Source organism: Hoplias malabaricus, chromosome 17 (assembly GCF_029633855.1).
Source record: "Hoplias malabaricus isolate fHopMal1 chromosome 17, fHopMal1.hap1, whole genome shotgun sequence".
In the NCBI taxonomy this organism is placed as follows: Eukaryota; Metazoa; Chordata; class Actinopteri; order Characiformes; family Erythrinidae; genus Hoplias; species Hoplias malabaricus.
Genome location: NC_089816.1, coordinates 13,202,998 through 13,215,490, shown reverse-complemented (window position 1 = coordinate 13,215,490; position 12,493 = coordinate 13,202,998). Strand labels below are relative to the sequence as shown.

Here is a 12,493-nt window from a genome sequence, read left to right as displayed (position 1 = left end):
TGTTATAACACAACATAGCAGTCAATATTAAACATTTATACACTCCATTTGTCACATAGGCATGGTTTAATGAAATTCAACCACATCAGCATTTTAATTACTTTTCATTAACCTTTTCGCAGTTCTACCACATTCGTGTAATCATCCAATCACTACATAAGTGGGAGGCAGTGAAATTGGGAGACTTGTGTCACTTGTCAAACGAGAGTGGCATTGAGCAGGATGCATGCACGTGAACTGTAAGCAAAATAAACATAAGACAAAATGAAATACTGCAAATATTATAGAAACAAATTTAGACACAAGACCAGAGAAGAAACACTACAAAAAGTGTAGTACATTTACGAATACACATCCCAAAACTCACAAGGGACAGAGCTAAACCATGTCCAACAATTTTTGGACAATCTTTTTAAAGAGTGAATTCAGCCTTATATTGCACTCAAATCCCTGCAGCTCTGTTCCAACATCTAGTGTCCCCAAAAGAGTACAAACTTTCATCGCAGCAAGAAGGGAACACTGATGAACATTCCCTGATGCTGTTGAATCTTATAGAGTAGGCCTTAAAGCCAATTTATGCTTCTGCATCGAACCTACACTGTAAGCAAAATGTATGTCCCACATAGACACAAACTCTAAGACGTAGCTGTACCCTACGCCATAGTCTGACGCACTCCTTTCCAGAAGTGTCGCATTGATACAGGCCTCAATGACTGTGATTGGTCCACAATAAGATGAACATGGATCAAGTTGAACCGAAGAAGCAGCAGCAAATTCATGGTGAATAAAAGTATTATTAGATGTAAATTATCATTCGAATAGATTAAAAAAATCTTGCTGCAAGGAGCGGGTACACGTTGGAAAAAATGGCAGCTATGTATTTGATTCACCTCATGCTGTCACACTCACGTCCCGTTTAGTCTGTTTTCTCTTTCTCCGCACATGGCTTTGTTTTGTTTATCTCCATGTCTCCGCCTTTGTCTCCGCCTCCTCGTCTTTTCCCTTGTTATCCGTTTCAGCTGTTTCTCGTTTGTTAGTGTATTTAAGCCCTCTCGTCTCACTTCCTCTTGTCGTTCATTGTTCTCGGTTCCTGGTTTCGTGTTCTTTGTTCCTTGTTACACGCTTTGTACCTTGTTCCGCGTTCATAGTTCTCATGTTGTTCTTCGTATGGTTCGTTTGTTCTTCGTGTTCTTCTTTGTGCTGTTTGCCTCGTTTCTAGTGCTCGTTTCATGCCCGCTTCCTGTTCTAGTTCGTTTGTGTTTGTTTTGTAAATAAAGTCTGTGTTATTAGCGTTTGCGTCCACCCTCCGTCTGTCCGCACCCCTCATCCCTTCACGCCCCTTACAGAATGAACGACCCAAAGATGGACGCAGCTAGCACGGACTTTTCCTTCGAAGAGACGTTCAGGAGAGTCCAGGAGTCGCTAACGGTAAGGGTGGGGGATCAACCTGCTGCCCTGCCGTCCTTTATGGGAGTTCCCTCTGAGTTTGAGGGAACTTCAAACGTTGAGGGTTTCCTGCTGCAATGTCAACTGTACCTTAATTACCTGACTGTTCCAGCGCCACATGAATTTATTAAGGTAATGTTCATGAGATCCCTTCTTAAAGGGATAGCACTGCAGTGGGCTGATCGCGTGCTGAGAGAAAGAACCCTGCATATTACAGTAGAGACCTTTAGCGAATTATTGAGAGCCAGATTCTCGCGATCGACTCTCGAGGTCAGCTCCGCAGGACCCTCTGCTCCCGAGGACTGTCCCCTCAAGTCCGGGGAAATTTTTGGGGGGGGGTTACGGGTTGGGGCTGTTAGCCTTCAGCCTCAGGACGACGCAGGAGAGGCTAACAGAGGCGCACCTCTGAGAGTGCGCCTGTTAAAACCTGTTAAACCCCCTAAACCCTTTAAAGCCCCAGCGCGAGCCCGGCGAGCAGCAGAGGCTCCCCTCAACGCAAAAGCGGCGCAGCCAGCCGCTCCTCTCTTCGTGAAAGCGGCACAGCCAGCCGCTCCCCTCTTCGTGAAAGCAGAGCAGCCAGCCGCTCCCCTCTTCGTCGTCACAGCTTCCCCTGTCTCCGTGGACGTCGTCGCTGCAGGTTCCCCTGTCTCCGTGGACGACGTCGCTGCAGGTTCCCCTGTCTCCGTGGACGACGTCGCTGCAGGTTCCCCTGTCTCCGTGGACGACGTCGCTGCAGGTTCCCCTGTCTCCGTGGACGACGTCGCTGCAGGTTCCCCTGTCTCCGTGGAGGTCGTCGCAGGGTCTCCAGTCTCCATGGGTGCGGCTCCCTCAGCCGCTCCTCTGCTCGTGCAAGCGGCGCGACCAGCCGCTCCTCTGCCCGAGACTGTTGCTACGGCCGTGTCTGCCCCGGTAACTGTAGATACGGTCACTTCTGGTCGTACCCGGAGGACGGCCCCAAGGACTCTGGGGTCGATCCCCAGAACTGTGCCCAGGCTGGTTCCTCGGACTGCCCCGCAGACATTTGCCAGTCCTGGGCACCCCCTTGTTATTTTGATTCCTATATCTGTCCCTGTCTTGATTCCTGTCTCTGTGCTTGTCCCTGTACCCTTGTCAGCTTTTACTTTTATTCCTGTCCCTGTCACGGTGTTCGTCTCTGTCCCCGTAAACCTTCTGATCCCGGTTCCCCTGCCAAGTCCTGTCCAATCTCCTGTCTCTGGTTCTGTCCTGTCCCCTATTTCGTCACCAGTCTTTGCTCCTGTCCGTTCCCAGCACCAAACCCCAGTCCAGTCCCAGTTACCTGTCCCGTCTCCTGTTCAGTCCCCTTTGCAACCCTCCGCCCTGTCGCATGTCCAGTCCTCGTTCCCTTCCTATGTTAAGCAGCCTGTCCAGTCCAAGTCTCAGTCCCCTGTCTCTGCCCCTGTCCTGCATCAGTCCCCGTTTCCACCTTCTGTCCTGTCTCAGGTTCAATCCTCTGTCCGGTCTCCAGTCCAGTCCCGTCACCCAGTCCTGTCACCGGTCCTGCCTCATGTCCAGCACACTGTCCAGTCATGTGTGTCTGCTCCTGCCTTGTCTCCTGCCCTCTCACGATTCCCGTCCCGTTTCTAGTTCTGTCCCCAGTCCGTTCTCTTCGTTTCAGCGCTTTGCCACCCGTCTTTAGTCTTCTGTTCTGTCCTTATTCTAGTCTCTTGTCTCCTGCCCCACGGTTCCTTGTCTTAGTCTCTTGTTTTCCATGCTCCCTCCTGCGCCAGCTTCTGGGGGGTCTAGGTTACGCGCCCCGGGAGTTGCGCGTTCAGGAGGGGGCATCTGTCACACTCACGTCCCGTTTAGTCTGTTTTCTCTTTCTCCACACATGGCTTTGTTTTGTTTATCTCCATGTCTCCGCCTCCTCGTCTTTTCCCTTGTTATCCGTTTCAGCTGTTTCTCGTTTGTTAGTGTATTTAAGCCCTCTCGTCTCACTTCCTCTTGTCGTTCATTGTTCTCGGTTCCTGGTTTCGTGTTCTTTGTTCCTTGTTACACGCTTTGTACCTTGTTCCGCGTTCATAGTTCTCATGTTGTTCTTCGTATGGTTCGTTTGTTCTTCGTGTTCTTCTTCGTGTTGTTTGCCTCGTTTCTAGTGCTCGTTTCATGCCCGCTTCCTGTTCTAGTTCGTTTGTGTTTGTTTTGTAAATAAAGTCTGTGTTATTAGCGTTTGCGTCCACCCTCCGTCTGTCCGCACCCCTCATCCCTTCACGCCCCTTACACATGCCAACTACGCTCTGTTCAAATTAGAGCCCTACTCCCTAAATAGTGCCCTTTGAAGATCTACATTGTAGATGGAAGATATTTGCGATTCAGCCCTAGTGTTTTGGAAGTGTAATTGCAGAGCCACTTGCAGGCTGTTGCGACATTAGGGTAGAGCGAGAAAATAGTGCATAAAGAAAGGGGTGAGGCCACACTAGGAAAACAAATGGGGACACAAATGATGTTCTGTGTGAGATTTGTAAATAACTGATTTTTTTTTTTGAAGGATGGTAGATTTTGATTGAGTTCTATCGCGGAGGCATCAGTTACACTAATGAGCTGTATCCAGCATCTGCAGAAGAATCCCTACACCTCTCTAATTAGTGAATTCAGCTAGTATTAACAGCACATCACTGTAAAAATGTTTAGTGCATAATTACATTCATTAAATGTAGGTTCATTATTTACAGTGCTCATTTTGTACAATATTTTACCATAATTCTAAATTCAGTTTGTACTGCTGCTTTCTGCATCCCTGTATTCTGTGTTTAGATATGAGAATGTACTGGTGTTATCCTGTTTTCAGAGAGCATAAGCACCTTGCATGTTGCTACATGCATTTAAACATGTAGCGTAGCTTTAAAGGCCTTGAAAACATTTTTTATATAATCTGAGAAACTTAATTCAGCACTTGTGTATATTTTTGCTACCTTCTGATTTTTACTCTCCAAAAACATCACTGAAAGCAGTATGTTGTCTTTTGTTCGTTGTTTTTTTTTTTCTCTGTGCCCTTTTACATTTCTGCTGTGTGGGCATGGACCCCTGCAGATTGACAGTCTCTGAGTCAAACATAACTCCCCAAGTGTGGCGCAGGCTGAAATGAGAACCCAAAGAGGAAAATTTAACAAGATGTGTCCACAGTATTTATCATGTCTTTGTTGTGTGATTACATATTGACTAAACCTAATTGATAAAGCCAAGAGCGCATATCTTATTCAAATTTGCTGTTCCACCTTAAATGACACTTTAAACTCCTTTACCATTTAAGGTGAGAATTCTATTAAGAAGTTAGTGAATATAATAATAATGAGTAAATATCTACAGACGTATATGAATGCTTTAAACAGAAATTTAAATGTAGTGGGATTTTCTGCAGTTTTACTGCTGCTAGTTAGTGAGTTACCTCCGGCTGTCTGACCCTCAGTGACCCACTACAAAACATGCGGCTCCTCGTTGTGGGCTCTATGTCACTGAAGTGTATATGTAAGACATTTTCTAGTGGATATACATCAAGTAGGGCAATGTGGAGCGTTTGATGTCTGGAAGGGTCAGTTTGTTTCCCGTGAATATGTCAATTTAGGGTTCATTAACTGATTAACATGATATGTGACGTTTAGAATGACACAAAACAAATTAAATAAAACTAAACAAAAATGTTGATGCAGCAGCAGTTTATCACATATTTCTTGCTAATATAACATTTTAGCAATGAGGACAAATAGAGTGCAGGGCCATTAAAGCACAGCTGCTGCACACACAGGTGTAAAATCTACACACACTGCCATGTAATTCCCCCAATCCCCAGAGAAAATCATATTCAGTCGGATACTGTGTAGAATAGGACACTCTGCAGCAGCCAAAGCACAATGCCAAATGTCAACGAGATGTGTCAGCCCTTGGAATGTGGAGCCGTGGAATTGTGTTCTTTGGACTGATGGAGCCATCAAGCACCTTCAGGATGCTCTCAAAGCTGAATGAGTCAAATCTCAGCAAAAGCATTTTCACTTCTGTATAACCTTCCCAGATGAGCAGAGACTGCTATGAACAAAAATACATCAGATTTTTACCAAGGGCTGTGTTTATTACAGGTTCAGTTATTTTCAGAAAACTGGCCTTTTCTCACTGTAAATCTGCAGGAGTCCTCCAAAGTTCAGTCTTAGTATTTGGTTCCATTGTTTGCTTTTCAGGATCCACGTCATCATAAACACATTCAGGGATACTGAGCTTCAGACAGCTGTGGCATCACAGACACAAACCTGTAATCTCCCAGAGCTTTTTTTATTTGCACATTTGCTTCTTTTATGTGTACAGTATTTTTCGGCCTATAAGGCGCACCGGATTATAAGGCGCATTATCAATAAGGGCCTGCTAAGGCGTCTAGGTTCATATATAAGGCGCACCAGATTATAAGGCACAGCGCATTAAATAAAACAAAGCTCAGACCGTAAGTCAAACTTTATTTAACTCTTTCACGGAAACTCTCAACTTGTTCAGTTGTGTGGCCATCTTGATTTGTTTCCTTGGAAACTCAGTTTGGTCTTCTTTACCTGGCGTTTCCTCCACCTACGCACCATAGATTCATTTATGTTGAATTCTCTTGCAGCTGCTCTATTTCCATGCTCTACTGCATGACTTATAGCTTTAAGCTTAAAATCTGCATCATAAGCATGTCTCTTAACACGAGGCATTTTTGGGGTAGTTGGTATAAATAAATGAAACACGGGGCTCCTGCGCACAGAGCTGTATGTATCACGGCGCTCAGTGAGGATCCTGACTATGGTGGCCGTAATGCTTAAGCCATTTTTGGGTACACATATAAGGCGCATCGGACTATAAGGCGCACTTTTGATTTCTGAGAAAATCATAAGATTATATGTGTGCCTTATAGTCCGAAAAATACGGTATGTCATTTCCTTTATCATTTAAAGATGATTGGTAGAAGTACTGTTCATTGAATGGGGAGAGTTTTGCTGATCTATGAGCTTGTACATGTTTGTTCGTTTTCAGTGAATCGTAACCAAAATTTTTCAGTTATTTTTATTTGACTATTAAATTATTTTGTGCAGAGCTGCTTTTTTTGTGGAACTCTGCTTTTGTTCGAGTTGATCTGAGCAGCGTTAGCAGTCTGATAGGACTAGAATGAAAAGTTAACAGGTAGTGGGGGATTCGTTCTGCCTGAGGCATCTAACTGCAGCACTGGTGATCTCCTACCACACTTCACAGACACAATCTCTGTGAGCTCAATCCATCTCCTGAAAGGATCACCAGGTCTCCCGAGTCTTCCTACATCTTTATAGAGAGCCAGGTTTTAATCCCAAAGGAATAAGGCTAAAGTTAATTTCTTAGTCCCCAGCTTCTTATTCAGATATTCCACATTAAGTGCTGCAACAGTTACAATCTGGCCTGCACCTTTTAAGGTGGTACGACATAGTAGAGGCCCCAGGTTGTAACTGCTGCACCATTTCCAATGGAACAAAGCGGTGACACAAAGTAAATGCTGGTCCAGAACCGAATAGTTGTTAGAATATATCTGCTGACTCATTTAAGGTGGAATCAAATATTAGAGATGTCACAATGTTACCACTGTGCCATTTAAGATGGAAAGGAGTGTTGAAGTCACTGAATAAGGAGCCAACTTTATGGGTAAAATGAGCAGGTTCCCTTTTCCACAAACGTTACCAGTTTAGTCATTATAAAACTTACTCACACACACTCTCAGACCGTTACACATATGCATATGTAATATATTTCATGGTATTTTTACGAGAATAAAAAACAGAAAGCAATCATTGTATTTCACGTCTCTCCGCTTATCCAATTTAAGGTCGCGGGGGGTCCAGAGCCTTCCTGGAATCATCGGGCGCAAGGCGGGAATACACCCTGGAGGGGACGCCAGTCCTTCACAGGGCAACACAGACACACACACATTCACTCACACACTCACGGACACTTTCGAGTCGCCAATCCACCTGCAACGTGTGTTTTTGGACTGTGGGAGGAAACCGGAGCACCCGGAAGAAACCCACGCGGACACGGGGAGAACACACCAACTCCTCACAGACAGTCACCCGGAGCTGGAATCAAACCCACAACCTCCAGGCCCCTGGAGCTGTGTGACTGTAACTGTTATGTGTTTAGCTTGTATAGCTTACTGGACATTGGAAACTTGATTATTTAGTAAAACACAATAATAATTTCAGTAATCACTTGCCTAACTTCATAAACTCAAATGTCAGAGACAAACACATTTACTTCAAGCGTTTACTACTTTATTTAACGCTTGACACAACAAATATGCATTTCAGGTACTTAGTACTGTAAAGTAGTATTGACTAATCTTACCTAACCATACATTCATTGTCTGCAATCTGGGCGCCAGTCCATCACAGTGCACCAAATGCTCACACCTACGGACACTGTTGCACAGCCAGTCCACCAACTAGTTTTTAACTGTGGGAGAACACACCAAACACTTCAAGGCAGTGACCCGATATGGGTCTTGAACCCACGACCCTAGGACTCTGGAGCTATGTGACAGCGATGCTACCTGTTGTGCCACTGCCACTTTCCTTCAAATATGTACTATTAACCAATCAGCAAAAACATTAAAAGAACCCTGTTGTTATATAACACTTAATTTATCAGCTCAAGTGACCATGTTGATGCACTTTGTAGTTCTATAGGGAGAGTCAAAAGTCACGGGACACCCTTTTATTTCTTTGATATGCTAATTAACCACCTTCCCAGCGGAAAAACTTGCCCTTGATCCAGCTTTCAAGATGGCAGCCATATTCCAGACATAGCCTAAAACACGCCTCCTCACCCATTACTATCTGGGATATTCAGATAAAAGGGTGTCCTGTGTCTTATGACTCACCCTGTACAATTACAGACTGTAGTCCATTAATTGCTCTTCATGATTTTTTTAGCAGCATTTCACTCCTTTCTTCAATTGTCCAGACCCCACCAGAGCTGGTAATGACGCTAACACTGGGAACGATCCACTACATAATAAGTAAGAGCAGTAGTAATAAGTAATACTGCTCTCTGATGGTCCTGTGGTGGTCCTGACCATTGAACAAGAGAGAGAAATGGTCAAACAAATTATGAAGCGCAATAGAGGGATTAGTCTGTAATTGTAGAACTACATGCATTTATATCATCAGTGAAGCTCGTAAAATGAACAGAGAATGTAGAAAAAGGGGGTCATTTTAATAATATGTCAGATGGGTTTATAACAATACAATAAAAAAAACAAGAAATTGAATTTGGTGCCTTTGAAAGGATGTACATTTATTTTTTAGATAAAAACTGGTGATCACCAGGTATTACTGAGTAAATGCCAGATACTATGAAGTAAGCACCACATCTTAATAGTTTCTCTATGGACATTGTTGAGTGAGCAGTGAGGTTCTATAATAAATTAAGTAAAACTAAAGGAGGGTTTCTATAAATCAGTTAGAAAAATAAAGATAGATGCATGGATCGGTGCATGAATTCTCATCATAGTTCAGTCTTTACATGAATGTGTTCAACTCTATCAGTACATTTAGTGAAGGATTAAATTGATAAATTTGTTAGTGGAAGGTAATTACTACCTTTCTAGAACATCTAGAACCCTGACTGCAGCTTTAAGGCTCACAGCATGACCTACATTTCTAGTCCTGACCAGTTTGTGGTATGTGTGTGTGTGTTTGCAGTGGGACCCCCAGGGAAGCCCCCAGACCAGCCTCTCAGCTACAGGCCTAGCACACAGTGGACCCCACCCCGGCCAACCACTCCACTGCACCTCATCCACGGAAGCAGAGGGAGCCCACCTCAGCAAGCCAGACCCCTACGACTTGTATGAGAAGTCCCGTGCCATTTACGAGAGCAGACGTGAGTCTACAGGCTTGTGTAGTGTGTAGAAAATCTGTAGCAAGAGAAGTTTCTTAAATTTTAAACAAGATCATATGTATCTTCATATACGTCAGCCAAGATGTTTGATTATGATGAGCTTTTGCCACACTTCCAGACTTTGTTTTTAGGGAAAGTAAATCTATACATTTTCTATTTTTTTACTATTTTAATACAATGACACTGATAAAGACAGAGAAAATTAAAATGCTTTGAATCTTTCTGTAACACAGTCAAGGGTTTGGACATAAGCTCACGTCAACATTATTACAATTTATTCCCATAAAATCCTGGACTTACATACATAGTCACAGTCACAGGGACCTGGAGGTTGTGGGTTCAATTCCCGCTCTGGGTGACTGTCTGTGAGGAGTTTGGTGTGTTCTCCCCATGGGTTTCCTCCGGGTGCTCCGGTTTCCTCCCACGGTCCAAAAACACATTGGTAGGTGGATTGGTGACTCAAAAGTGTCAGTGTGTGTGAGTGAATGTGTGTCTGAGTGCCCCCTCCAGGGTGTGTTCTAGCCTTGTGCCTGTTGATTCCGTGTAGGCTTCGGACACACCACAACCCAGAACTGGATAAGCGGTTACAGACAATGAATGAATTAATGATTAAATCATATGTTCTCCATATGTACTTTTATGTATCTCCATAAAAGTAACTTTACAGGAGAAGGAAACCTTTCAATGGGGGTCAAGGTAAAAATATTTTATTCCAAGTAATTTTGGAATTTTGGAATTTCTATTGGTCCATTCATCATTTATTTTCACACAGCATGAAGGACAGCTGCTGTGTTCAAATGATATAATAAACCACAATCAACAAAAATGGAGACAGAAATGTTTCTCTGGACAGCAAAGGCTATTACGTGCTTCCTTTGAGATAAGTGAAACCAGATACTAACTACCGAATTCTGATCTTAGATAGCAGAGTCACACACTGGCTAACGTTGTGCTGAGTGAAAATGAGAGTAGGAAGATGATTTTACTCACCCAGAGAGAATAAGGCAACACAATGAGAGTTAAGGGTTAAAAAGTGTGATTGAGACTTTCTGACTACACACCCTTTTCAGTTTTAAACCAGCAGATGTCACTCAGTGGTCAGTGTGCTTGTTGCTGACTTCTTTGCACTCTCTCTTGTCTAAATAGACACAAGTGTTGAGAGCATTGTGTAGCTACTTTCACAGTTTGCTGGTGACATGACCAAGAACGTGAGTTCTGTTTGTTGTGCTTTTTTGAGCAACAGCAATAACCAGTGCCCAAAAGGCTGATTTCATTAACTCAAACTAGTTGCTCCACCAACAACAGCATGGCCTCCCATATGTCCAAATTTCAGCTGCAATAGGCAGAGGTCATTACAGCACGTATTCATCCAGCTGTAGAGAAGTAATTTCGTTCACATTACGCAAGCGTGAGGACTTTGCGTGCACGTCTTACTGTAATTCTGTGTGAATGAGGACCAATCTAGGCCATTCATTCTCATAAAAATCAGCATTTAGCTCTATAAAGCCTCGCTGATTACCATCTCCTCATTATTTTCCTCACAGAGCCTGGGCCACCACGAACGCTCATTGACTCCACAGGCAAGTAGATTATCCTGCAGTTTGTTTTCCGTGTTATGATGCATATATATTGACTAGTTAGTGTATTTGTCTATGGTGAAATCCCAGTGGATAGCAGGTCTATATTTAACTCCATGTGTACCAGCCTGCCTCTGCTTTGTACTACATCACAAGGCTCAGCTCTGCTGTGTATAGGATGAGAGATGACCTACATATGTGCACAGTGCAGAGATTCTTTTATGGAGTTACAAAATATATAGTATTTTCTCAACTGTAATTTGAAGGCTTATATCAGCTTCTAAATGTAAATGTAAACTAGCAAATTTTCTAAATAATTTACACATGTTTAGTATTTATTATTGTTACACTGCTCCCAGTATCCCATCCTTACGTACTTCATGTCTAAACATTGCTGCCACACGTTTACATAAAGGAAATACAAGACACAAATTTGTCCGTGTTGTTGTGAATGAATAAAAGAGTAAAATGTAGGTAGAATACAAATGTATAAATCTCAAATGTCAAACTGAGATTCTGGAATTTCTCACATTACTCACATTCATATTTGAACCTTAATGTAATCGTATTCAAGAGCTAACGTGGCAGGACTATGGCTCCATGGCAGTGCCACTGACACAAAGCTAAAGGGCCTTCCCATCAGGTCTTTTACCTGCATGGAGTCCGGTGTGGTCACCTGGGTCCCCTGCACAGCCACTGGGAGTAGTGATGGTCAGTGTGGCTGTGGTCCAAGTCCTAAGCCCAGGTGGAAGGGAAGGGCTGTGTCAGTACTGGCATGTGGCAAGTAGACTCTGCAGATTTGGTGAGCTACTATGGCGACCACTCACTGAAGTAGTTTAAAGTGGAACAACAACACATTCAATCGCTGATGTATGCCTTTGAATCAGAGTTTACTAATACTATATATTTTGTTCTACCTTTTTACCAAATGCATGTCAAGTCCATGATTTGTGCATCTGGAATTTGGGTTAGATAGGACGGCTTGTTCTTCCTGACTAATAACCATTGTCTGTTTGATTTGTTAATGAGCCGTGTTCTAAATGCACGAGGATAACTGTAGTTTATAGGATAGCTGGCTGAACAGTCTCACAGGAAGTTTAAACCTTGGTGTATTTTCCCTGAATTCCCAAATTATTCTGTTATTGTTGTTATCCTTTGATTTCCTGTGTTTTTCTGTTGAGTCAGAGTGTGCAGATGAGTGTGAGTAAGTTATGTTCCTTTAAACCTCTGTTTACTTCAAGCATGCTGACAGAATGCCAGTCAAAGGTTTGGGCACACCTCTTACATATGGGGTTGTGCTCTGCGAACACAAAATAAAACTATTATAGGTTTTAGAATATTTTAGAAACAACTTCCCCCTTTTCCTGCAGCCTTGTACACTCTTGACATTCCCTCAAGCAGCTTCCTCAGGAGTCACCTGGGATGTTTCCCAGCCTCGAAGAAGATGCTTAGGCTGAGACTTTGTTGGCAGCTGAGAACTACTTGATTAGAGGCGGTACAGCATGCATAAGCATGAGCTTTAACCCCTTAAAGATCAATGATAAAGACTGTGCTGTTTATCCTTTGCTGTTAAT

General features: G+C 43.3%; 1 protein-coding gene across 4 annotated transcripts in view; it reads left to right on the top strand.

Moving 5' to 3' along the window:
- Positions 1-12,493, top strand: part of magi2b (membrane associated guanylate kinase, WW and PDZ domain containing 2b) — a 146,538-nt gene that overhangs the window by 116,600 nt on the left and 17,445 nt on the right. For all 4 annotated transcript variants that reach the window (XM_066648660.1, XM_066648659.1, XM_066648658.1 and 1 more), the window contains 2 exons: positions 9,147-9,324; positions 10,887-10,922. In XM_066648660.1, coding sequence (XP_066504757.1) covers positions 9,147-9,324; positions 10,887-10,922 — 214 coding nt within the window. The remainder of the gene's footprint in view (positions 1-9,146; positions 9,325-10,886; positions 10,923-12,493) is intronic.